This window comes from Stenella coeruleoalba (assembly GCF_951394435.1).
Source record: "Stenella coeruleoalba genome assembly, chromosome: 9".
Lineage (NCBI taxonomy): Eukaryota > Metazoa > Chordata > Mammalia > Artiodactyla > Delphinidae > Stenella > Stenella coeruleoalba.
The window spans coordinates 93,155,309-93,182,780 of NC_137155.1; the positions used below are offsets into that span (position 1 = coordinate 93,155,309).

General features: G+C 45.8%; 1 protein-coding gene and 1 gene segment (V, D, J or C); one reads left to right on the forward strand and one right to left on the reverse strand.

The window, feature by feature from the left end:
* Window positions 1-2,441: 2,441 nt before the first annotated feature.
* On the reverse strand, window positions 2,442-8,429 carry LOC307191632 (trypsin-like). The gene is made up of 7 exons (XM_079931783.1): window positions 7,843-8,429; window positions 7,352-7,421; window positions 7,068-7,223; window positions 5,411-5,570; window positions 4,410-4,663; window positions 3,718-3,854; window positions 2,442-3,198 (listed from the first exon to the last, which is right to left on the reverse strand). Exons 3-7 carry the CDS (start codon window positions 7,105-7,107, stop codon window positions 3,049-3,051), a joined length of 741 nt encoding a protein of 246 aa, XP_079787909.1. The 5' UTR covers window positions 7,108-7,223; window positions 7,352-7,421; window positions 7,843-8,429; the 3' UTR covers window positions 2,442-3,048.
* Window positions 8,430-21,035: 12,606 nt separating this feature from the next.
* Window positions 21,036-22,277, forward strand: LOC307191633 (T cell receptor beta variable 4-1-like). The segment is given in 2 exons: window positions 21,036-21,154; window positions 21,267-22,277.
* Window positions 22,278-27,472: the final 5,195 nt, after the last annotated feature.

Sequence of the window (27,472 nt, forward strand, 5' to 3'; positions counted from 1 at the left end):
GTGGTTAGGTGAGTAGGTGTATATTGGTGGTGGTGATGGGTGGGGTAGAAGAACGTCTCAGAGGGAACAGGGAAATCTTTAAACTCATTTGTCTCTGTAGAGAAGCCTGAGATGTTTATTTAAGGTAGATATAAGGTAACATTTAAAAACAACAAAAAAAGAGGAGTTATATGTGAAATTATTTTAGGCCATAAGCAAACATAAAAGCAATTCAATAACAACTAAGGAAATACACAGGACAGATTAGTTATAACTGAACACTTAAGAGCCCTGAATGCAAGGCTAAGGAATTTGGGCTCCATCCTAGTGGCATGATAAGGTAATATTAAGGGCTCAGGACTGCTCCCTACAAATGTGCCACCCAGAGGTATACAAAGGGATAGAAAATTGGTAATAGAGGAATGTATCTTCCCATACCTTCCTCTTCTGAGATACCGGTTATGGACTGCATACCTGTGTCCCTCACCACCAAAATTCGTATGTTCAAACCCTAACACCCAAGGAGATGGTATGAGGAGGTAGGGCCTTTGGAAAGTTTAGATGAGGTCATAAAGGTGGAGCCCCCATGATGGAATTAGTGCTCTTATAAGAGGGAGATGCTGTTACCTAACACAAGTCTGTGTGACATAATGAGGCCAAACAATACCAAAACATCAGAGTTCGGAGCAGAGAAAGGTTTATTGCAGGGCCATGCAAGGAAATGGGTGGCTCATACCTTAAAAATCCTAAACTCCCTGAAAGCTTTCAGCAAAGCCCTTTTATAGGAAAGCTGAGGGAGCGGTGTGGTTAGTTGTTGCAGATTTCTTGCTGTCAGATCCTTTGTTCTTGAGGTCAGGTCGCGGTCAGGTCACGATGTTCCTGTAAACCTCCACCAAAACAAATGTTGTTCTCTGTTCTGACAAGAAAGTGCAAGGTCCCAAGGCTAGACTTTCGCCCTCTGAGGTCCAGGCTCTGGCTAAGAGGAGGGGGTCCCCGCACAGGAGGGTTACCCCGCCCGGGAGTGCTCGTCCAGCACCCAGGCCCCGCCGAAGACGTAGTTCTCCGCTGACGATGCCCTCAGGGCCAGGTCCCCAGACCCTGCCCAGCTGTCATCACTGAGGGAGCCGGGCACCCAGGACCCAGCCAGTGCCCAGGCTCCTCTGGCCACCCAAAGCGGGGCTGGGGAGCAGGTCCTGTGGACCCATGCAGACTGCCGCGGCCATTAGGTCGCAGAGGCAGGGAGCGGGGAGAGGTTCCCCCTGCCTCAAGGCCTGGGCCCGGCCAGTGGGCTGCCATGGCGAGGGCTCTGGAGCTCTGCAGGACACGGCACCCAGCCTGTCCCCGAGGCCCCCCCAGCGCACCTGCTGGCCCTTGATACACCTCTTACCACACGCACTGCTCCGCGCGAGGACCACGACATGGCCAACCATTGGCCAAGGGCGACCTCCACCCGGCAGGTGAAGGGTCTCCTGCTTCTGATCTCGCAGTAACAGTTGCTCAGTAACAGGGTAACGGCCGCGTGCTATTGGCTGCACGCCTGCCCCGCCCCTATTACAATACTAGAGTCAGTTCTCTCAGACATGAGAGGATACAGCAAGAAGGCAGCTGTCTACAAGCCAGAAGGGGGCCCCCACTATCTCCCGTGTCACCTTGATCTTGGACTTTCCAGTCTCAAAAACTGTGAGTAATTAATGTCTATTGCTTAAGCCACGCAATCTGTGGTTTTCTGGTTACAGAGCACCAACTGACTAAGGTAATACCCATCCTTCACCGTATCACGTTATCCTACTGGGACTACAAACATTTTTACCTTTCAGAACTCCTCGACCTATTCCAATGCTGTTATGCTCAGACCATATTGTATCTTTCATCCTTGATTCATACCAAATACACATAGGAATCAGGTACTGGGACCTGTACTCCTAATCATCCTCTAGATGATCCAAGGAAAAATGAAAAGTTGCAGGGAACAACATTGAAGAACTAAAGCGGGGTGTCTGTGCTGCCTCTCTGGATAGGGCGGAAGAGAACAGAGAGCACCACCCGTATAGTCAAGACTTTTATGATCTCAGGCTAACAGATCAATTTTCCACAAAACTTATCTGCATTTGCACCTTTTTTTGCTTACAGTTCAAAATAGTACCTACGTTGAGCTGGGGTTTGGGCGGTCTAGTGTGGGACGGGGTACAGATTACCGGCAGAAATCATGCATGCCGTAGCGTAAAATTCCAGATGGAAAACAAGAGTATCTTGGAGAATAAAAGAAATAGGTAGATGAAACCTTGGAAATACAGGATCTGTACTTTTTAAAACATTCTCCATGTAGCCTTTCCCCTAGTCTAGCCTCACAGAGTTTCAGGTAGATTAGAGACAAAGGGAGAGCACAGGGTCACACAGCAGCAGCAAAGCGATGGGATAAGAATGGCTGGGGCTTCACTTCAGCCGCAGAGTGAACTAGTTGAGTGACTTTAGGCAGTTGATTTTAACCTTCTGCATTTTAGTGTCATTATCTGTGTAAAAATATAGTGGTAACAGTGATGGCTAACCTTATTCATCTTTATAGCCCAAACATCCACACGGAGTCTGGTGATGTAGGTGAGCAGTAATTTACTTATTTTTTTATTTTTTTGCGGTACGCGGGCCTCTCACTGTTGTGGCCTCTCCCGTTGCAGAGCACAGGCTCCGGACACGCAGGCTCAGCGGCCATGGCTCACAGGCCCAGCCGCTCCATGGCATGTGGGATCTTCCCGGACCGGGGCATGAACCTGCGTTCCCTGCATCGGCAGGTGGACTCTCAACCACTGCGCCACCAGGGAAGCCCAGTAATTTATTTTGATGAGGCTGAATGAATGACTAAATAACCTTTCAAATTCCATCTTCATGTAATAGTTCAACTCTATATCCACCCTCTTCTCAGTAGCCACATTGAAGAGAAAGTACACAAACCAAGTAAGGACACTTCTTGGATATATCTGGTACAGGAGAAAATGTTTTTATTTAGATACTGTTTTCAGGATGGGAGGAAGGTGAAGCTGACTAACATGGAGGGTCATGAAGAGATGACGCCGTTTAGTTGTCAGCAATAGTCTTCTGAATCCAGTTCACGTAGTTGCAGACCTTAGTGTAGACACCAGGTTTGCCTTTCAGAGCGCAGCCATAGCCCCAGGAGACAATGCCCTGGAGCTGTCCTTTGCAGACCACAGGGCCACCAGAGTCACCCTGGGCAAGAAGGAAGAGCCAGTTAGAACTCACAGCTGTGCCCAGATGGGAGAAAGGCTCAAAGGTGTTCCTCCTTTACCCGGGGACCACCTTCCCAGGCTGCTGACCCTCCATGAAGCCCTTCTCTTTCCCTGGAAAACCAACCCTCCGTCTCCATACTGGACCCCTATTCTTTCCCCTCCTTTGAACTCCCTCTTTCCTTAGTTGCAGGGCTGTAGTGCCAAGAAGAGGTGGACCGGGCAGTGCAATGCTGCCCATCTAGCCCTGCTCCTTTCAAAGTTTCCTTCTGCTCTAGCCCTCCTCAGAAGCCCGCCTGGATGTACTGTTTGCACATGATCTTCTGTGTATCTTTTCCCCTGATCCCTAACCATTAATATGGCAAAATGAATTTATCATTTATCCCAAATCTATCCCTCAGCCCTCATAATCAGCCCCAGGGACAGCTTTTCAATTGTCTGAGTTTCCGAAAAGAGATATGTGAAGCTGAGCTGGAAGGAGAAGGCGTGCAAAGCAACTAACCTGGCAAGAGTCCTTTCCGCCCTCCAGGAAGCCCAGGCACATCATGTTTTTGGAGATCTGTTTGGGATAGGCACTGTGGCAAACGCTGTCAGACAGGATGGGAGCTTTCAGACACTGCAGGAGCTCAGGGAAGTTGGCTGTTGGGAGTGAGAGTGGAAATGGAAGAGGATTACCCATCCAATCTGGGAAATTTCTTTCTCAGTATCTCTCCCCCCTCTTCCCAATATCCCCATTCCTTCTCTCAGATTGCAGGTAACTTCTATTTTGGAAGAACAAGTTATATCTGGAGGGTCTTCCAAATGGTTTTCATCAACAGATTGTTCTCTCTCTGACACTAGCATCAGTGACCATAGATCTCAAATCTAGAGACTTTATTTCTGAAGCGGGGCTATGCTTTGAAAAGTTCCAAATCTCTTAGTCTCTGTTCTGTGTACCTCCTCGCATTTTGGTTCCCTGCAAATCACTAATCACATTTTAGTTGCATACCTGGCAACTTTACCGTAGTGCTTTTTTGTTGTGTTGTCAAGCAGAGGAATGTTACGCATTTCAATTAGTATATTCTAAGACTCCATAGAACCCCACTATTCTCTGGGAACATTGCCTTGAGTGAGAGCTCGGGCTAACTGACGCTGAACACGTTTTTCACCTCTAGGATTCTCAGACTTGGTGATTCTGTTCCAGGTGACACTTACAGCCACTGCTCTTGGTGTTGCCCCAGCCAGAGATGAGACACTGGGTACCAGCAGCTGCACAACGTGTTGGCAGAGGGATAGTGGCTACTTGATTGTTGAGAGTGGCAGGTGGGTCCAGTTTAATCAGCATGATGTCGTTATCCAAGGTCCTTTTGTTGAACTTGGGATGGACGATGATCTTGGCTGCTTTGATGAATTGCTCATTGCCCTCAAGGACTTCAATGTTGTGTGCTCCCAGGCCCACCTTCATTCGGCTGGATTAAAGGGTTACAAGTTCTCTAAGTCTCCAACGTGAGCTCCTTCCCATTCCATTACAGCCCAGTCTTGAGCATAAGCACAGACAGAAGCCCCCACATACACACACAGGTTAGTGTGCACTTAAGGTAGTCCTACCACCTACGGCACAGGTTAGAGGATTCCTTAGGTAGGTGTCACTCCAAGGCCAGACTCACAACCCAACATCTTGCTAGATTCATTAGGTGTAGGAATGGGAACCAAATGATGCCAGTCAAGCAGTGGGAGGTGAAAAGGCAACTGGTGTTGATTAATCTGGTTGGGATTATCAGTTATTATAGGGAGTCGTGGCAGGCCTCAGAGATATGGCAGAATATTAAGGGAATAGAATGAGTTGTGTTTATCTTTAGGTTGTACTGGAAATGTCCTGTGTTTTGTTACTTGCATATGCCATGTTTTTCCTGGTTGAGCTATAATGATTAGAGCTGTTAAGGTACTCTAGGTATATTTAATCACTCACTATTTTTCTTGCTATGTCTTTATTGCCCTCATTTGGAAGGCCATCAGGGAACTCTAAGGGTATCTTTTTGTGGGAAAATCCCTCAATGCATACAACGCCTGGGCCGGTGGCGGGGGGGGATAATGAGGTCTTGAAATCTGAATGCTCCCCCCTCAAGCATAACTCTGTAGTTCTCCCTGATTGTGCTTTGGCAGGGCTGGGGATGACCTGACCTCAGAGAACAGGGTTGTGAGTATTGGTTACTTACGACTTGTAGCAGTGAGCCGCGGACACCACCCACTGGTCACTGATGAGGGAGCCCCCGCAGAAGTGGTAGCCGGAGTTCAGGGACACCTGGTAGGGGATGGAATGTGCTTCACAGGTGTAGCCCCCGACAATCTTGTCATCATCATCAGTGGGGAAAGCAACTGACAGAGAGAAGTTGGAGCTATTGTGGAATTTCTACTCAGAAGCAAGGTTTTGCAGATTAACCAGAAAAAACATAGGTCATGTTTTCTTGTCATACATAATCAGGAAACAGTGATTTTAATATAATTGTTTCCAAAATCTTATCGTTCTATACATTTAACACATGTGCTACTTACACTATTATAAGTATCTCATTTTTAATTTATGCTTTAAATTTGATCAATAGACTGATTTTTTTACATATGTCACATACACACACACACACACACACACACACACACACACACACATACAAATCAGAGACTCCTTACGTAATAAATGCCTTGAAGCCCGCTACCTGAGAATATAAAGAATACTTTTTACACAGAAGCTTGTTTGCTAAGGAGACATTTAAGTATGCGTTCAATAAAGCTTTGCCGTCACCATGATTGTGTTTATTTGTAGAGTTCAGTATAGGATAAACACCACATGAGGTAACAGAAAGGAAACTTAAATACCACCTGAGAATGTTCTGGCCTGGAAAAAATGGGGAGTTTTGTACTTTTGTTTCCACAATCTCTTCTTGGTTCTCACCTAAGATGTTAACTAAATAATCTCATAGAACATTATAAGGTTTCTCTCTCTAATGTTTCCCCTCATCCCAATTATATTTCCAACATTTTTAATTTATTCAGCACTGTAAATTTTGGACCACTGATTTATTATGATTTCTAAGGACTCCAAATGTCTGGAATTATATGATATATGCCCTGTTGTTCATATATTTTAAAGTAATTTGAAATAGACTTTTTTGATATGTAAATATGTGTATTGAATTTATTTACAACAACCAAATTAGGGAAAATTCTGTAGTAAGTTTGAAGTGTACAATAGTATTGAATAGTATAAAAACAGAAATAGTCATTTCTCTATTTCTTTTCATGATTGCATGACATGTTGTTTTACATCAGAGAGATTTCATTAGTGAAGATGTGGTAAAACCAGCCCATAGCTTTTATTCACGAGAAATAGAGTGTCTTTTCCTGTTAAGATCTCTCTTAAGATGCCCTTTAGTACAGAGGAGACTCAGGCTGTGATACTCACAGCCTCTTCAAGGAGAACAAGATTAGTCTTTAGTCCCAATTATTAACTCCAAGTTCTTATAAAGATCAAAACAACATTCCCTTAACATTGACTATCTTTTCTTTTTCACTCTTACTTCATAGACTGTACCCGAAATTCAGGGCAGATTCTTCCTCTTAATACTTTCTACACTGATCACCCCTGCCCCGCATCATCTTCTGTGAGATTTAGTTACAGACATATGTACTGTACACTGTGAGATTTAGCAAGTGAGATTTAGTTACAGACATATGTACTGTACACTGTTGTTTCAACATCTTAAGCCTCTTAAGTACAGAGATTATATTCCGCATTCATTATTGTCTTCCAGAGTAGAAAGTGCATCCTTAAAAAAGTCATAGACACCTACTGATCACTTATTGATCAAGACTCACCAGCGACTCCCAAGAGAGCAAGAAAGATGAAGGTCGTCATGGTTGCTCCCCGGATCTGGACTAGGGACTATGCTGAAGGGTTTCCATCCACAGCTATTTATACCAGGCTTGTCGTTGACACCCATGGCCACAGGTGCCGGAAATGTGCTTTCTTCACTGGAAAGTCACAAATCCAAATTTAGAATTCAATTCCGTGCCACATTGAAGATGATTCAGCATCCAATTTAAACATCCACTTTTGTCCACTTTTGCAGAGGTTATGGGAATGGAAAAAATGAACCCACCTGGTAGAAACTGTTCCCCATAATAGAAAAGTAAGTTGGAGTAAGGTCACAGATCAGGGCTGCAGGTGTCCTGATTCCCAGAGAAAAAATTTAGGTACTTGGTTGTCACAAGCGTGAACTTTTATGCTGAGGATTATCTTGAGAGCTATACCCTTGATGTAATTAACATTGCCTGTTTCAGAATTATATATTTGTCTTATAGTAGCTCTGGCCTTGTATACCCATGTGAATGTTTCATTATTGATAGGAACACTTGTTCTCCTAAAAAAGGAAAAACATTTCTGATTTGAAACCACAATAGTTCAAAATAGGAAAGGGAAAGAATGAGAATAATTTATCCTTATCTGAACTTAGTATTTAATAGGCATATGCTAAATACTTAGCCTATTTGTTAAACTAGTAATTCTCAGAACAAGCCTACAAGATCTCTATTATAATTCCCATTTAACAGTTGGGAAAACTGAGGCTCACAAAAATATAAGGGACTTTACCAAAATCACAAAGCAAATCCATGGTAGGGTCAGGATTCCAGCCCCGGAAATCTGGCTTCACTGCCTGTGCCCTCAAGCACTACCTAACACTTCCCTAGTCAGTTCACCAAAGTCTGGACACCAAGATAATACGGAGTTCTTGGCCAGCGAAGAGACAATGGGAATTTATTGAGTGCGTACTATAATATGTATCAAACCCTGGGGGTGGGATTTTGATACATCTACTCATTCAGTCCTTACAAACAACTTTATAAGTGTTGTACTCTAATTTTTGCCATTTTATAGATGGGGAGGTTGTGGCTTAGAGAAGGTAAGAGTTTTTTTCTCATGTTCAGTACTATGAGGTGATCCATACAGAGTTCAAACACAAGCAACCTCACTTCAGAGCCCACGCCCTCCATTGTGATGACGTACACATAATACAGGAATGATGGAATAACATTTATATTTTAAGGCAGGACAAGAAAGGTTCAACATTACATTCTCTCTGTGTCAGGTAATTTTATGCCCTTTCCTTCAATGAGTCTGTTTTTCTTTTGCTTTGTCTTCTCTAGTCACTTTCCTGGTTAATACATCACCAGTCACTGAGGCTGTGCTGTGCTGGCCCTTGACCACTACAATGTGTAGGGAAATTTTACATAAGAACTTCTCCCCTTGAAACATAATATACTAAGAAACTTACGAAAACACTGAAGTAAACAAGGAAATTTTAAATAAGAACTTCTCCCCTTGAAACATGATATACTAAGAAACTTACGAAAAAACTGAAGTAAACAAGGAGATTTTAAATAAGAATTTCTCCCCTTGAAACATGATATACTAAGAAACTTACGAAAACACTGAAGTAAACAAGGAAATTTTAAATAAGAGCTTCTCCCCTTGAAACATAATATACTAAGAAACTTACGAAAAAACTGAAGTAAACAATCAGGGCAAATCGGTGTTAGTGAATAGAATGTTCTTCCCTGGTAAAGTGAATCCTGGAACCAGGCTGTTTTCCCTGAGAATCGGCTCAAGGGTTCCATTGGTCTGGGGGCATTTCTCTTCTAGCCACATGTGGTTCTCTCCACGTTTCATGTGCAGGGTCAGAAACCTTTTCTTTTTCCTGTAAAGGGCCAGATAGTAAATGTTTTAGGCTTTGCAGGCAATATATATGGTCTCTGTCACTACTACTCTACTCTTGTCCATGAGCAACTGTAAAGAGTACATGAATAAGTGAGTGCAGCCGTGTTTTGGGGGGGGGGGGAGGGGTGTCTGGACTTTAATATCCTCATAGATAAAATGAATACCCAGAGAAAATAATGGGGAAATGGGAGAAGTTAATCTTTGATCCACATATCAGAGTTTTGTTAAAGTGCCAACTTAGTTCAGTTATGTCTCTGTCAGAATTCACTTCACATTTCTCTCTCTTCCCATTTGCAGCCATATCCTACCTCCATTCCTCAAGATTAGGCTGGTAAAGCAGGCTTAATAAAAGGACAATTAAGGGCTTCCCTGGTGGTGCAGTGGTTGAGAGTCTGCCTGCCGATGCGGGGGACGCGGGTTCGTGCCCCGGTCCTGGAGGATCCCACGTGCCGCGGAGCGGCTGGGCCCGTGAGCCATGGCCACTGGGCCTGCGCGTCCAGAGCCTGTGCTCCGCAACGGGAGAGGCCACGGCGGTGAGAGGCCCGCGTACCGCAAAATAAACAAATAAAAGAACAATTAAGTTTTATCATAGAGGTTCTCAGGTATGTAACCTGAGACCCACAGCTGTCAGAACAGCATGCGCAAATGCCATCTTGAAATAATTTGGAAACTTGCCACTTCTGAATATGATAGTGAGTGGCTAGTGAGGCATTTATTAAGAGAAAACATTCTATTGGATTGGAAGGCAATGAGATTAGGAAGAGAAACAGACGGATGAAGGTGAAAATGATGCTGAAGGTCAAAATAGAGCATCATAAATGGAAAATGACAAGAAAGAGGGAAAAATTGGAGTACACACCCCACATTAATTTTTTGACAAAGACAGTTTTCTTTCAGATATTTATATCCCCACCAGGAAAACTTTTTGTGATCTGTCTCCAAGCTCCATCATCCCAACCTTCTTCAATATACCCACCTTGCTTTTATGGGATACATTTCCTAAATCAAAGTACAGAGATATCCAAAGAGTTCCATTACTAGGATCAGAAATATTTTTCTATTATAGTTTTGGAAATTCGGGGATTAGGAAAAACCTAGTAGGCACCTTGAATTCCACTCTAGGAAGGAGACATAGCTCCTGGGACATAGGCTAGTGAGCAACCATTCACAAGTGCTGTAACCCTCAAAACTCTCAGTCATTGTCACTTTGCTACTTCATCCTTGTGAGTGACAGTCATCAAAGTATTTAGTAATCTTAGTAGAGAAGACAGGTTCACATAGGATAAGTCATGTCAAGCTGATCCCATTTTCTTTTGGGTGAGCTCGCTAGATTGAAGAATTTGGAAGAAATTGGGACTAGCATGTCTTGTTTTCAGCAAAGCACTTGACAATGTTTCCATGGTAGTTTTGCAGTTTCCATGGCATTTTTGCAGGTAAGGAGTTGATACATGCTCTTGTAGCTGTACTCCAAGGTAGATTCCCAGCTGATTAACAACTTTTCTCCAAAGTGCTGTCTCAGAGCCCATATGAAATGTAGCAAGAAGTCCCTGAGGTCTCTGATTTGAGATCAGAGAAAGCCATGTAGCTGATTTGCTAGTGACCCAGAGCTGAGAAGAATCAACACCACAGGTGACTGAATCAAGGCACCAAAGATGTAACATCCAATGTAAAAATCTCCCTGGTTTGTCCAAGTAGTTCTCCAATCATTTTACTCTCTTAAGTGCTACTACCAGACTCAACTTTGACCCACGATTTGATATAATGCCATTCCTAGACAAATGGAATTCAAGGAGATCAAGGCTAATGACAGAGCATCAAGTAACATTGGCCAATCATCACCCTGGGCTCTTGTCTCCTCTCTGCTCATGCATCTTAGCTGTCACCATTTCCTTGTGACCAAGTCCTCATTTGATCACCATCTCCAATTAATGGGTTTCTTTTGTTCTCAGGTTTTTGTGTCAATACCCACTTAGTATCCTAACTCCTTAGAAAAGTGTTCAGCTTTACCAGTCTGAAGCCAAACTGTCATCCCCAAGCCCAACCTACTGCCTTCTTCCCATCCCTCTGAGGCTCACAGCCATCTTCATGGGGGGTAGGGGATGGGTCTATTCCTCTCAGTCCTGCCAAAGTAGCCCCAACCCACCTTTTGAGGTGCTGGCACAGGTCATAAAAGGGAAAGAGGGAATGTGAGCTGAAGAAACAAACAAGGGCAGTGATTCCTCAAGCACATCCCCCTCAGGACCAGGGAAGTGCACTGAGAAGACAGGAACCTGGGCAGGGAGATACCGGGTCCCATCCTGTCTGAGCTGAGGAGGGTTTCAGGCCCCTCTGCTGTGTGGTCCTTTGTCTCCTGGGAGCAGGTGAGTCCTGGGAACAGGTGGGACAGCTTTGTCTTTGAACTTCTAGCTTTTTTCATGGAGCTGCCTCAGGAGACTCTCTGAATGTGGTTTCTTAATTCCTCAGGCCCTATGGACACTGGAATTATATTGTTATTATAACTTTTGAATTTTGTTGCAAGATTTGATTTCCTTGTCATGAAGACAGCTAGATTTTGAGCTCCTGAAGCAAACATTTTGTGTTTACATCCCCAGTTTGTAACTCTGTCTCTGGAACGGAGTAGATGCTTAAGCACCTCTTTGCCCCTCGGGCACTTGAGCCCCAGCTACAATATCCCCACCAAAGGTCATCCAGCCTCTGTTGCAGAGAGGAGATCATGGTATCTCCTCAACCATCCAGTTAGAAAATTCTTCCTTGTGTTGAACCAGGAAACAGTCTATTTAAAGCTCTGACCATTTTTTCTTAGTCTTGTCCCTTGGGAAGATAGAACCAGGAGAGTCATAGTAAGAAAATAAGTGGTCACTAGAGGCCAAAACCAGCAGAAGATTGTGGGTTCTAGAATAGTACAAGGAGAGTCAAGATAAGCCAGGGTTCCAGTCCATTAGAGACTCCTTTACCTCTGTATACAGCAGGGACACATCTCAAAAGGCAATCTCAAAAGTTGTTTCACATTACTGGAGAAAGGCATGCCAGATAGTACTAGCTGAAGCTAGAGGCTAGCTTCATTTTAGACAACCTAGCAGAGCTATTTCTTAGAAAGAATAAATTGGTATAGGACTAGTTAGAGAGAGCTTAAAGATCTGGTTAAACTCCTCTCCTTCAAAAACCCTTTTCCAACTCTGGCAGACCCCAAATGATAACTGTTTTTTCTATATATTCTTTCAGTGCTGGTAAATACAGTTTATACCCCATTATTTTATTTATTTATTTATATTGAAATATAGTTGGTTTACAATATTATATTATTTTCAGGTGTACAGAATAATGCTTCAATATTTTATAGATTATACTGCATTTCAAGTTATTACAAAATAATGACTATAGTTAGATAAGCAACAAGGATATATGGTATACCCATTATTTTACGATCGGTGAAATATATAGTTATTTCTTTCTTCAGGTGCTTCATCTTGATATTGGCTCTGTTTTACTGTCTAGAATATTCACGTACACCAAAAACAAATCTGTATATTCTATGGTTTTTGTTTCTTATTGTTTTATTTCTCCTTTCCACACAGAACCCATTGCTATCAGGGCACTTCTATTGATTCGCATGGAATCAATATGGCTGTTTGGTGACCAGAACATAGCATGGGACCAGTCCTTGAAGAAGCTGAGACTTCAGTCAGGCTCTCAAATGATGAGAAGAAAGCATCTGGTTGTGGTTCTAAAGCCTGGGATCCTAGCAAGATGAACAGGTGGTGATTAGACTGTTTGCTCATCTGGGAGTGTTGGAAGGTAACCCCTAGGGAGGAAATAGTGAAACGCATGTAGTGGGCTCTCAGGAATAGCTGTTGTTTCAGGCAAAGGGAGTACACCTTTAATATGTCATGCAAGACTGACAGGTAAGAAGGGGGGTTTTGATGGGAAGGAGAAAAAAGAAAATAATTAAGATATGTATATTATCTTGATTGTGGGGATGGTATAGGTGTTTTCATAGGTCCACACTCCTCAAATGGTACACATTAGATGTGTGCAGTTCTTTTCATATCAATTGCACCTCAATAAAGCTGTTAAAAATAAATAAAATAGGGACTTCCCTGGCGGTCCAGCGGTTAAGACTCTGCGCTTCCAATGCAGGGGACGTGGGTTCGATCTCTGGTCGGGGAACTAAGGTCCCACATGCCGCTCGGTGCGGCCAAATAAATAAATAAAATAAAATTATGGAGGACAACATGCAGGAAATTTTAAAAAGGAATTGGAAAAAAAAAAGATACAGCCTGTGACCTTAAAAAGAGAAAATTCAGTAGGGAAGACGAGTACCCACATGACAAAAATGTGTTATAATAGGAGGGGGAAAAAAAAAAAAAAGGGAAAATCTAGGACTTTTGGAACCAAGAAACTGGCATTGCTTCCTGGAGGACAGGGTGAAAAAAATGAGAAATGCAAGTTGTTCAAAGAAGTCCGGGTAAATTAAGTACACGTTCATTAGCTATAATCATCACCCTGTCTGGATCTGTCTAGAGCGTATGCGAAACAGACAAGGTCTGTGTGAGGTTCTGCAAATTATGCAATAAGCATCCTGTGAAGTGAAATATCTCTGTTGTCAGAGGACTGAACTGGTGCATTTGTTTGTATCTCTGCAGGAAGGAGCCCAGTGCAAGACGACAGAGACCATGCCAAGCGAGGAGGGCATTCCTGAGTGAGTGGGGTGTTGGAGCCCAAGTAGGGTGAGGCTAGCAGGCTGGTGAAGCCCAGCAGATTGAGAAGGGCACCCACACGGGGCAGGGCATGCCTGTTGTGGGGTATCGGAAACTGGACTGCGGTAAGGAGGGTTCTGACGTGGGTAGACGCTCTGACACAGGGTCAGACCCAAGCAGAGTGAGAAGGACATTTACAAAGGAGCAAAGGTGGCCCTTGCAATGGACAGCTGGGTACCTGCAAGGATCCAATATGTAAATCTATGAAGGATGACGGGAGCCAGGTTTCTCAGTATTGGATAAGGGGATTGCAAATATGGAAAGGCAGAACACTAGAATAAACCTTACAATATTGGAATTGGAAACAGAAGTATTTCTGTAAACTCATGGTTTTTCCATATGCATAGATAAATTTAGAATTAAAGATACATGTAAATGTGTGTACATGTATGTACATATATATATACGTATATTCCCGAACTCTGTCCACTGTGATGATCCTAAAGTAGTCACCCCAAAGCCCAGATGTAGTGCCCATGTCTTATTTTCTGAACACCATTATCCAATGTATTATCTATGTATGGTGATAGATGGTAACTAGAATTATTGTGGTGATTATTTTGTAATGTATAGAAATATTGAATTGTTGTGTTATGCACCAAGAAATAATATAGTGTTGTAGGTCAATTATACTTCAAACAGGCGAACAAACAAACAAACAAACTCATAGCAAAAGAGAGCAGAGGCAAGAGGTTGGGCAAGAGGGAATTGGATGAAAGTGGTCAAAAGGTACAAACTTCCAGTTATAACATGAACAAGTACTGGGCATGTCATGTACAACATGATGAATATAATTAACATTGCTCTGTGTTATGTATGAAAGTTAAGAGAGTAAATCCTAGAAGTTCTCATCACAAGGAAAAAGAATTTTCTTCCATTTTGTATCTATGTGAAATGATGGATGTTCATTAAACTTATTGTGATAATCGTTTCATGATGTATGTAAATCACATAAGTATGCCGTACACCTTAAACTTACACAGTGCTGTATGCCAATTATATCTCAATAAAACTGGAAGAAAAAACACACAAAAATGAATAAATACCATAATCCACTCAAAGGAACCAGGACTTTGCAGAAACAGCTGATACCAAGACGGAGACAGGGAAAGTACAAGATGAGACTTGAATGTCTTCTTGTGCCATGAAGGAAGGAAATACTCAAAGAATGATGGAGACCCTGACAGGAAGGAAGGTTTAAGAAGGGAAACAATTTCCCTATTTCCATATCTCCTTTGGATAATACTTGATACACACTGAAAAATTATTATTCTATACCTATCCTTTAAAATTAAAGAAAAAAATAGTACCAAAAGCTCACCTCATGCCAGGCAAATTAATTTTTAGCATTTACATTTCAGCCTTGTATCCTAACTTCCATAAAGCCGCCAGTAAAAATACACTAACAGCAACCATACCACATTTGGAACACATTTTTTAAATGGTTAGATTGACTCATTACATATAGTCTCTTACTATTTTCCATTATATTCATTTATGCATTTGTTCATTAAATAAGCATGTATTAAGTACCTGCAAAGTGTTGAGTATAGTTAGATGAGCTGAGGACACTGGGAGGTCCCGGCACATCAGCCTGGTAAACGGCGGGGGGAAGTTTACCCTAACTGGCTCATGCTGTTTCAGACTTGGACAGAGGCTCGGAGACTATTATTTCAGACTCTCCCCTCATCCAGGTTTCATGGATGAAGAAATGAGAAGGTGAGAAGAAGAAATGAGAAGGTGAGAAGATGAAATGATTGAGCCATCTAAAAACCAATTATATTTTAACCTTCCTAAAATACACACTTTAAAACTCTCCAAACTATACATTATCTGAAAAACCTGATTTATTGCTCCTATAAGTCTAGTAGCATTTTGAGGATGAGAACATCGTCTTTTTCACAAATGCTTGTTGAGCTAATTAAAATAGTCTATGTGCTCCATGAGGGTCTGTTTTACTCCCTTCTCTATTCCTAGTCCTTGAACAATACCTGGCATATATAGTACATGTTCAACAAACACTTATTGAAAAATATTTAAAAAAAAAGAAGAATATGCTAAGTAAGTGTGTATATGATGGTGGTAGTTGGCGATGTTTCGCCAGCACGTGATACGGTGCTTCAGATGTCTCCTTGCCTGTGTATTTCCCTGCCTTAAACGTCTCTGCTTCATCCCTACCCATCATCTCTGCTCTCAGTGCTCTATCAGGAGGACTGGGGTCCCATGACTGAGATGAGGTTAATGTGCCTCTTTGACCCCTATGAGGAGCTGTGACTTTACTGAAACTCCCGGCTAGAACGGAGTGGGGGGGGGGGGAGGGGGGAGGGAAGGTGTGTGGACAGTTGAGAGCACTAAGGTCCATTGCACGTGGCACCTGCCCAACCTCAGTAGCAGTGTATCTGCTATCCCTTTGGCTCGCAGCCCTCAGAGCCTTTTGTTTTGCCCCTGCGTCTTCCTCTGTGTATATCTGCTCCATATTCAGGCTCAGCAACCCAAGGAGGTGAGATGCTCCCTGGGGATACAGGTTGCAGCGTATTCCTCTTGTATTCCCCTCAGCACCCACTGAGGGGTGCTTCCTATCTAGTTAGCCCCGAATTCCTGGGTCTTAAAATGACATACAGCTGGTTCCAGGGACGGGCTCTGACGACCTGTGCAAGGCAGCCTGTCTGAGTTAAATCAGGATGAGGCTGGAAGGGGATGGTCCCGCATCCCCGAGAGGCAGCAGGGGAGGATATCTGCCCAAAGTGGTGGTGAAGGGTTGTGGGTATGAGGGAGGAGGCGGCGCTAGACAGTAGAAAAAGGGAGGAAAAACCCAGTTATTTGTTGGGCGTGGGGAGCTAATTGCAAACAAAGCAGCTGAGAAACCTCCTTGGGAGGCTGGGGCTTGGTGGCAGGTCTCCTCCTCTGCCCCTGCCTCTGTACACCCAGTCCTGACAAGAAAGCCCCGACTCACCTCTGCAGGTGCTGGCACAGGGCATGAGAGGGAGAGAGGGAATGTGAGCTGCAGAAACTAACGGGGCCGTGACTCCCCAAGCAAATCCCCTTCAGGACCAGGGAAACACACTCAGAGGACTGGGACCTGGCAGGGAGACACCGGGTCCCATCCTGTCTGAGCTGAGGAGGGCTCCAGGCCCCTCTGCTGTGTAGTCCTTTGTCTCCTTGGAGCAGGTGAGTCCTGGGAACAGGTGGGACAGCTTTGTCCTTGAACTTCAAGTTTTTTTTATGGAGCTGCCTCATGAGACTCTCTGGATGTGGTTTCTTGCTCCCAGAGGCCCTTTGGACACTGGAATTACCCAGACCCCAAAACACCTGGTGACAGTGTTGGGGAGCAACGGGACCCTAAAGTGTGAACGACATCCGGGACGTAATTCTATATACTGCTATACACAGAATGCTGAGAAGTCACTGGAGCTCCTGTTTTTCTAACAGTAAGCCTCATCCAGATTGAGAAATCAGTCCAAGACGGGAGAGCCATGGGCTAATCCCAACCCTCTGACTGTAGGCCCCCCTAAGACCTCTTACTGCCTTTCTGTCTTGGTCCAGGACAGAAGAACTGAGTTTTCCATTTGGCCACAAGGGGGCACTGTGAGATTCAGGGAGAAGAGGGAGGGTCGAGAGAACTCCCTGGATGGGGGAGGGTTGAGAGAGAGTCCGGGTTTGTTCACAACACAGGAGAATGTGGTTTGCGGAGGCTGTGAGTCCGTGCTGAAATGTTAGGGGTTAAACACAGACTATTGGCTTTGTGTTGATCTGCAGGGTTTTTTTTTTCCCTTATTAACAAGAGGTACTTTTATTTTTTTTAAACATCTTTATTAGAGTATAATTGCTTTATAACAAAGTGAATCAGTTATACATATACCAAGGTTCCCATATCTCTTCCCTCTTGCGTCTCCCTCCCTCCCTCCCTCCCTATCCCACCCCTCTAGGTGGTCACAAAGCACTGAGCTGATCTCCCTGTGCTATGCGGCTGCTTCCCACTAGCTATCTATTTTACGTTTGAAAGTGTATATATGTCCATGCCACTCTCACTTTATCACAGCTTACCCTTCCCCCTCCCCATATCCTCAGGTCCATTCTCTAGTAGCTCTGTGTCTTTATTCCCGTCTTGCCCCTAGGTTCTTCATGACCTTTTTTTTTTTCTTAGATTCTATGTATATGTGTTAGCATACAGTATTTGTTTTTCTCTTTCTGACTTACTTCACTCTGTATGACAGACTCTAGGTCCATCCACCTCACTACAAATAACTCAGTTTTGTTTCCTTTTATGGCTGAGTAATATTCCATTGTATATATGTGCTACATCTTCTTTATCCATTCATCTGTTGATGGACACTTAGGTTGCTTCCATGTCCTGGCTATTGTAAATAGAGCTGCAATGAACATTTTGGTACATGACTCTTTTTGAATTATGGGAGCCTTAGCATGTGGGTTCATTGTTACCGTGCTTGGTCTTTCCAGGGTCTCCGTGGGAATCACAGCATATGCACCAATGTCTCTCACTCTAACTGGGTCTGTATGCCAATGTCTTCCAGCTGAGTGTCCTCTGAAATCTCTGCTCAGTTCTATAGCCTTCCAGAACCTTCTAGAGTCCCGCCCTGTGTAGACACAACTGGCCAAGAAAAAAGGTAATTTCCCTTCATGTATTCTTGGGGCTCCCATAACCCAAATCCCAGCTGTCTTGGAATCAGTTATGTCTTTTCTATATATCTTCGAGGAGCATATACTATTACTATTTGATAATGGGCAGTGTTTGAATTTACCTACATGTTTACCATTCCACTTCTTCATTATTTGTTCTTGCAATGCAGACTGTCCTTAGATCATTTTCTTTCTTTGGTCACATCCCTAATTCAGATAATTTAAACTCACCTTTCACCCCACTCCTTGCTTGGGGAAATGCTTATGTTAGCTAATGTTCTCAGGGCAATTGAGCTTTTCACTTTTACTCATTGTTCGGGGTTTTAGTTTAAATTCCATTGCTTTTTGTCATCTGTGAAATTTTGCATATGTACTGACAGCCTAACAATGCAATAAAATTTTATTTATTCATATTTTTCTGTTTTATTGTAGAAGGGCCAATCAGTGTCTTCTTACTACAGGGAATGGCCATCATAATAATGTTAATAGTAACAATGTTGGCCTTTTAACTAGGGTTAATTTTTGGTTCTTATCTAAGAATGGAATATCTCCAACGGCAGTGGATTTAAGGTCCATCATATATGTAACCTGTTCAGGAGGAGAATATCCAACCCACTTTGCTTAAATTCTAACCCATATACCCTTACATCTTTTTGTTTCGTGCGCCACAGTGAAAAATCTGATAAAATTTATCACATTAGAAAAATATTAGTATTTTCTTCCTGACCCAGCACATCCCTGGGTTAAAAAACATTTCACTTATCAACTCTTGACTTTACACATGGATAACTACCCTCCCTAGTCCCAACATAGATTTATATAGATTCTTGTTATTCCAACTTGGTAATAAATATCTAATATAACAATAAACAAATGTTATAGTTAGCAACTATAGATCATTTCATTTTTGTGTTTATTCGTATCTTCAGATTTTCTAGAATGAAAACTCAATACTGGCATAACAGTATGTTTTAAGAAAACGGATGATATTCCAATAAGTAAGTGGACAAAAGGCATAAGCAATTTATAGTGTGAAGTAGGAAAGACTCATGGTGGATCACGCAAGCTAGTCCCAGATTGGAAAACTGTCTGTGGATCGGATGGGCCTGGTTTGGTTTCTAACATTTTGGAAATGCACGGGGCTTTGGAGATCGTTTGCATTCAGTCCCCATGTTGTAATAGCTGAGGAAATATGCTATCACATTCATGAAGTGATTGAAATACTGGACACATTTCTCAAACTTCATATAAGCTACATTTGATTCCCTAGTGGTTGTCTGTGACTATACTGAATTACCCACGGCAGTAGAATTCTGGGGGTGAACGTGTTGAAGTTTTGTGCTTGTTCCTAACTGTTGCTCAGTGAGTATTGAACAAATCAAGATGGTCTATAAGCTCCACAGGGGCTGGGGTAGTATCTGCAGGGCTGCATTTTGTTCATTCCTAAGAATCCAGACGTAACCAATCTCCACTGAGTAAAAATTGAATGTCCTAGGTAAGTGGATGAATGGTATTGTTGCCGACTGTTTTGGTTGTTTCAGGTGCTTCTTTCTTCTTCATGATTTCCTGGAGTTTCGTACCCATCACAGCTGCTCCGGGTCAGTGGAGTGAGTGAGGGATCTGGGCTGCCTGCCGACGCGGGCTGGTAAGAGGCCTGTGATCTGGGAAATGCGCAGCTTTGGCCACAAGGCGGAGCTGTGGCTCCACTGAGACCGCCGAGACTGGGGTGGGGGAGGGGCTGGGAGTGAGTAGAGGGAGGGCGTGAGGAGGGGAGCAGGGCATTGAGGCTTCATGCTTACATCAGTTGCGTGCATCGTTTGCAGACTTCTCAAAGATACTAAACTGAAGTCATTTTCAAATCGATTTCCGTTTGTCTTGCACCGGACGTCTTGCGCTCTTTTACTTGGGGCAACTTGTTTGCTTTAAGCCCAGCCAAGCCCTGCACCCTCAATACAGGGCCAGAGAGTGGCTTATTCCTTGTTATGGCCCCCTCTCAGCACTCTTCCCAATGTCTGGTTCCTGGCTGGCATCACAGTCGCGCCTTTTTTTTTTTTGTCGTACGCGAGCCTCTCACTGTTGTGGCCTCTCCCGTTGCGCAGCACAGGCTCCGGACGCGCAGGCTCAGCGGCCATGGCTCACAGGCCCAGCCGCTCCGCGGCATGTGGGATCTTCCCGGACCGGGGCACGAACCCGTGTCCCCTGCATCGGCAGGCGGACTCTCAACCACTGCGCCACCAGGGAAACCCCACAGTCGTGCCTTTTTAATGATGAGCACTGGTACAGAAAAGGACCACAGCCTTCCAATCTTCCTCCCTCCATGCAACTGGGCAAAGGGGCTCCAGCCAGCTTAGACACTGAGGGAAAAGACGTTTTAAGTGTTGTCCTGCCTCGGACTGAGCAGGGGAGGAAGGAGATCTCTTCAAGGGGGTATGGTCTGTTGCTGAGAGGGGCTCTTGTAAGGGAGAGGGGACAGAGGGAGAATCTATATAATAAGGAGGGCAGCTAATAGCAAAAGAGCAACTGTCAGAGGACTATCTCAGCCCAGTCCATTCAAGTCCACCTTCTATAAAAATCTATGTAAGGCATAAAAGGGGAAGGAAGAAACATCGCTTGGGGCTGGGGAGACTGACAAGGACACTGACGTCACAGGCAAAAGCACCAACCAAGGCCAAGGAGACCAGAGGCCACCCCCCACCCCCGGGGCATCCTAGTTAGATGATCCCATTTCGACCCTGACACCGCCATGGGCTGCGGGCTGTTCTGCTGTGTGGTCCTCTGTCTTGTGGGAGCAGGTGAGTCGTGCGTTCACATGGGCTGCCCCCGGACCCCCAACAATTTCCCTGCGACTGCATCAACACCTCCCCTTCTGGGCTTTGTCTGAATTTTGTCCCTTTCTCCCAGCAGCCTCCGCGGACACGGAAATAACTCAGATACCAAAATACCTAATCATGGAAACTAGAAATAAGAAATCCTTGATATGTGAACAACGTCTGGGTCACGATGCTATGTACTGGTATAAACAGAGAGCTCAGAAGCCGCCGGAGCTCATGTTCGTCTACAACTACAAGGAACTTGCTGGCAATGAGACTGTTCCAAGTCGCTTCCGGCCTGAATGCCCAGACAGCTCCCGCATCTACCTGCACGTGGACACCCTGAAACTGGAAGACTCCGCCCTGTATCTCTGCGCCAGCAGCAAAGACACAGCCCTGCAGAGGCAACTCCTTCCTGTGCACAAACCTCCAGGGGCCAGCCAGGAAGCTAGGGGGCAGCCAAGGCACCGTTCGCCACTTCCCATTAGACCCTAGACAGAAATCCCAGACCACAATACTGCCCGCAGGTTCATGGGGCACGGCAGGGCTCAGATCCCCACAGACGCCAGCAGTCTGTGCCGGGCTCGTCCTGACCAAGATTGTGCCTCTGGGTGAATAGAGGACAGACGTTCAAGTTTAAGTTGTCCCAAGGATTTTCCAATTGGCTGGCGCCCCTGGGAAGTCTTTCATGAGACACTTGACCTTCTGGCCGCAGCAGTACTACTAATCCTCCTTCTAAAAGGTGTCTTTCTCTGACTTCCCCTTCCATCCAAGTTAGACCCTGGATCTCAGCCCAGATCCCAGCTCCAACTATGCTCAGACCTTTTTCAAAGCACCTCATTCCCTCACCAGGGTCTCCAGCTGTTCCTGCCCCTGAGGACCACGGATCCCCCATCCCGCTGGGATTCCTATTCTCTGGTTCACTCCGCCGGCTGCGCGTTCAGGGGCTCAGCCGCTCGCTGGCTTCTCTTCCACTCCAGCCTTAACGCTTTCAGGCTTGCTTCTTTTTCCTTCTGTCTTTGTAACCCTAGCTCTTCAGGCCTTCGCCTCCTGTATGATCAGCCATAGAGTCCGACGGGCTTGGATTGTTGCTCACAGCAGGCAGTGAGGAGTGATGGGCTCCTGACATTTCAGAGCAGGACATCGTACCCAGGGCTGAACCCTGTATCTTCCGGCTCTGCTCCTTGTAATGGCTCTCTGGGCTGCACAACCCAGCAGCCAAGGGCTGACAAAGCCCTGCGTCCTGGAGGGTCAGCTGTCTGCATGTGCACCAAGGCTCCCTCCTCTCTCCTGCAGAGGATGCTCCAGGGACAGGGAGACCCCCCACAGAGCCTCAAACCATAATACCCAAGTCGACCCCTGTGGCGACTCTCTATTCTACCTCTTTAGAGTGGGGGGTTTTTTTCACCCGAGTGTGACTCTGCCCTGTCAACTGGTTAAGAGATAAACACATCCCCATCTACTATTTCAATGCTTTATTTGTCGTGAAATAAACAAGCCTGCTGTAAAGTGGATGGTTTGGTTTAAGGTTTCATAGGGATCCTCTAAACGAATGCCTGCACGCCAGGACTCACACCCTACACGGGCCCAGAGGATAGGAAGGACGCTGCCCTGTGAGGAAGTGCGTTGCTGGGAGCTCGGCAGGTACCTAACTTCTGAGCTTCTTCTTTTCAGGAACCGAGGATTCCCTGTTGCCGAGGCTGTGGCCTCCCAGGGCTGAGCAGCACGGAGCTTTGGGGAATCAGAGAAGGACTTCCAGGCAAGGGTCCCAGGACTGGAGACCCCGCAAAGGACAGTAAGAGACCCAGCCTTTGGGAAACGGGTGTGAGAAAGATGTGTCTCTCTGTCCTCACCAAATCCATATTCTATAACCTGGCTCGTCTGTTCTCCGATTTCTCTTTTTCCCACCCAAGGCTAGACCCCGAGCCCCAGCCTGATCAAAGCGCCAAATCTGCACAGACGCTTGCTCTCCACCCCTCAGGCAGTCAGCGGGCCCCTGCGCCCCTCAGTTCAGAGCCAGCGCGCTGGGCTGGGTGCTTACTTTCTCATCCACCCTCCTTCCCTTGCTCTGAAATGTCATTTTAGGTTTCAGGTCTCAACGTCTCACTAGATTTCCTCTCCACACTGACACTCGTAGGGTTATTTTTTGTTTTCGTTTGATCTCTTCACTCCCAACATTTTAGTCATCAGGCTCAGGATTGTGACACACAGAGTCCACGCCTCTGGACTGCGGCTCTGAATTGGCCATTAGAGAGGGGAGTGGGTCCCGCCTGTCTGTCTGGGTCTTCATACCTGGCCTCACTGTCCCGAAGCTTGTATCCTCCCAGGGTCCCTCTGCAACTGCAGTTTTTCACTCGGGGCGTGGGAGCCTGAACGCTCCAGGGCACACGGGGGCTGAGCCTTGGAGCACCCTGTGTCCACGTTGGCACGAGGCACTTGTGTGGGCACTCCTGAGTCTGTGGGTGCTGCCCAAGACTAGGACATCGTCACAGAGTCTCCTCGCTTGGGCTGCTAAAGACCTGATGCCCCACTGGGGAGACCTCAGCCCTGCCCCGCCCCTGCCGTGGACCACAGGTTCTGCTGGGTGATCGTTTGTCTCCTGGGGGTATGTGGAAAACTCCCATCTCATTCCCTGGACCTAAGGCCAGTTCCAAACTTTTGCCTCATTCTCTTTCTGGACTCTGTCCTCCCCCAGGACGCAGAGAATCTGGTGTCAGCCAAAGCCCTTGCCACTATGTCACAGGGATGGGACGGAATGTGACTCTGGGATGTGGTCCTGTGCCCTGTTGTTTGTATCTCTTCTGGTACCAACAGACCCCAGGAAAGGGCATGGGGTTTCTGATGTCCATCCATAACAAAGTGTCTTCAGAGAAGGCAGACTTTTTGAAGGATCACTTCTCAGCTGAGATGCCTGATGGCGTGTGCCTCACTCTGAAGACCCAGCCTGCACAGCTGGGGGACTCGGCCCTGTGCCTCTGTGCCGGGAGCTCAGCCACGGCCTTGCAGAGACGCTTCCTGCCCTTCCACCAACCCTACAGCTTCGCTGCTCTCCCCAGGCTCTCAGCCTCCCTGCCCTGCCCAAGGCGGGTGGGGAATGTGGGTGGGACTGCAGCTGCTCCCCAGTAGCAGAGGTCAAAATTAACTTTAATTTGCAGAAAAGGAAATATTGCACAGGATATCTGGGGCTGTGGTATTTGGGAAAGGTTCCCAGACACCACAGAATGTGGCCGGGGACCCCAACGATGGGACAGGTGTAGCCAGTGAGTGACCTGGGGAGCCTACAGAGAAACCTGTGTATTCTCTTTTGGTCTCTGTGTTATTTCCTATTTAGCAGAAGCCTTCCTTCCATCTCTGAGTGGAGATTGGCTTATTGGAGAGGAGGGGAGGGGTTTGCACGGGGATACCCAGGAGCCCCAACTGGGAACTTTCCAGAAGGTGAAGGATCTCAACGCCAGAGCCTAGTACCGGTAGGAGAGGGGTGTTCTGGGACAGTAGGCAGCTGAGGCAGAAGCACCTCAGGACCCTGCCAGCCAGGACAGAGAGGTTCTTTGGGGAACAGTGGTTGCCCCTGTGAATGTGATCTCATGCTCTTGGGCCAGCAGGGATCCAGGCCAACAAGAAGGTCACCACAGAGGACACACTGGGCAAGAGCAAACGCCCACAGAACTTCCCGTGCCCGCAACTGGTGTGAACTGCTCACTCTGGGCATGATGGGCGAAGATAGGACTGACTTCTCAGAGGCTAAGACCTGAGGGTTCCTGAACAACTGGCTGGAGGAATGATGCAGAGAATACTTCACAAGGGAGATACTGGATGTCCCATTAATAAGGCAGGTGGACCTCAAGTATTCAGTTAGAGACATAAATCGGTACTGTTGTGCTAGTGAATTAAGTATTTTATATTGGTTACACACTTTTCTTTCTTTTTCTTTCTTTCTTTCTCCCTCCCTCCCTCCCTGTCTCTCTCTCTCCCTTCCTTTCGTTCTTTCTTTTTCTTTCTTCCCTCCCTCCCTCCCTCCTTTCCTTCCTTCCTTCCTTTCTTTCTTTCTTTCTTCCTTTCTTCCTTTCTTTCTTTCTTTCTTTTTCTTTCTTCCCTCCCTCCCTCCCTCCTTTCCTTCCTTCCTTTCCTTTCTTTCTTTCTCTCTCTCTCTCTCTCCCTCCCCTTCCTTCCCTCCCTCCCTCCTTCCCTCCCCCCTTCCCCTTTCCTTCCTTCCTTCCCTCTTTCCTTTCAACAAAAGTTTCCTCACCCCAAGATATGGGAAGTATGGCTAGTGCATCGCAGGGACCCCATGTGTCTCAGAGGAAGAGTCAATCACAGGGTCATGTATGATGAGGGCTCAGCCTACCCTAAAGAAATCTCCTTCATGTTATGAAATCACCAGTTCCTCTAGAAAAGATGTGCTGGGGCTACTAAGACAGAAACACCATAGAGAGAACATGCAAAATGAGGAGGAGATGTATAGTCTCATATTGTTAGGGGAGTGAAAGTGGTGCTGTTAATAATTACCCTTGAACAACAAGGTGAGACCTATACTTACCCCACCTGTGTCCCAAACGTGGGCTTCGTCTCAGAGTCCTGAACAGGAGGAGGCTTCAGGCTTGGGCAAACAGCTGTGGCTAATGGGAGACATGTCTGCTAAGAGCGGTGGTCATGGTGGCTCATGGGGTTTTGCTGGTGGATCTACCTAACAGGGTGGCCCAGAGTGAAGGGGCGCCTACCCTTCCTCCCTGAGGGACCACTAGTGGCTGAGCACGTGCCCCCACATTCTGACCCCTGGAAGCAGCAGACAGGGCCGGTTTTCCAGGCTGCTGGGAAGAAACACAAGCCCCTGAGGCAACCTGAAAGACGGTGGCCTGAAGGGTCAACCCCTGCTGGGTTCAGCTTAAGGTAATTCATATGGAATCAAGCCGTTGGGTAATGTGGGTACTTAGGGCTCAGAGCTAGCACATTTTGTGTATTTGTGAATATGTGACCTTCCTGTGTAATGTAAAAAATTAATAAACAGAAGCCCCAATTAAATAGAGTTGGGAGACCAGGAGGTGGAGCTCTCCAGCCCTGTGATGGTAGCAGAGCCCAAGAGAAAGAAAAAGATTCCTCTTCTTTCCTGGCAACGACTCAGTCAGTGAAAAGCCTTGGACCCTTTTTTACTGCAGACCTCCCATCTTCCTTTTCCCGTCTGTAAAATGTGCAGGAACTTGCATGTGGCTTGCCATGGTTGCAGAAAAGCCGTGAGTCAGGTTTCTTCAATGTCTTACCAAGGGATAAAGCCGGGGAGACAGACTCTGTGATTTTGGCAAAGGGTACCTGCAACCAAGCTCACATCTCGGTAGAAGGCTGCTGCTGGTCACAAGGAACAGACACCTTAGTTCATCGTTTTAGTGCTTTTCTAAGTATGGGAAGATGCAAGAATCCAGGTTCTTGAAAATTTCTCCTGAAAATATCTATCTGAAGGCCTGTTCTGCCGGTTTTCCCAGAGCACAGAGTGCCCCATTCCTGATCTTTGCTAGGAAGGTGAGTTTCAGTTGCTTCCGTTTGTGTTGGAAAAGAAGTGGAAGCGGGGGAAGGGACGTCAATATGGTGATTCGGAAGAGTCGTGATTAGTGCTGCCTTCAGCTGGGAAATACCGCACGGGAAGCCGGGAGGGCTCCGGAGAGGATGCTGGTGAGACATCCAGGAAATTACCGGAAACTTTCCTGCCCCGGCTGACGCTGTAAACACTTCCAATTTATTAAGACGAGGCACTGTGGTTCCACTGAACTGCAAGATGCTGTGGGGAGGGGCAGAGAGAGCTGCACAAAGTGAGGAGTTCAGAAAGCTTTGTACTTTTGTCGGGCAGATCGGTTGCCGATCTTGAGCCACTGCGAGAATACGAGCAGAGCTCTCTGTAGACAGTGGGAAATGCTTCAAAACTGGGAAGGAAAGTAGACAGGGAGGGAGTTTGAAGGAGCATACTGGGTACCCAGGGGCAAGTGTATACAGAGGAGTCATAGCCTCAAAGGAAGATCAGAGAAGCTAGGGCATGAGCGAAGTCCCCAAACCCAGTTTCACGGAGCATGGCCCTACTTTAGAAAAGAGAAAGAGACAGTGACTAATTTTGAGCCACATAAGAGGGGATTCTGGGCTTGGAGGACCTGTAAGAGTTCTGATGTCCCAGGAAGACCTGGCTATCAGATCGTGAAGAGGCTCAGAGAGCCAGTTCTCACCTATGAACACCACTGGGCAGGGGGTCGCCCCTCCCTCCCTGACCTGCCCTGGGTGCCAGGCTTCTCTGATTTGTGGCCTCTTGTGTCTTGGGAGCGG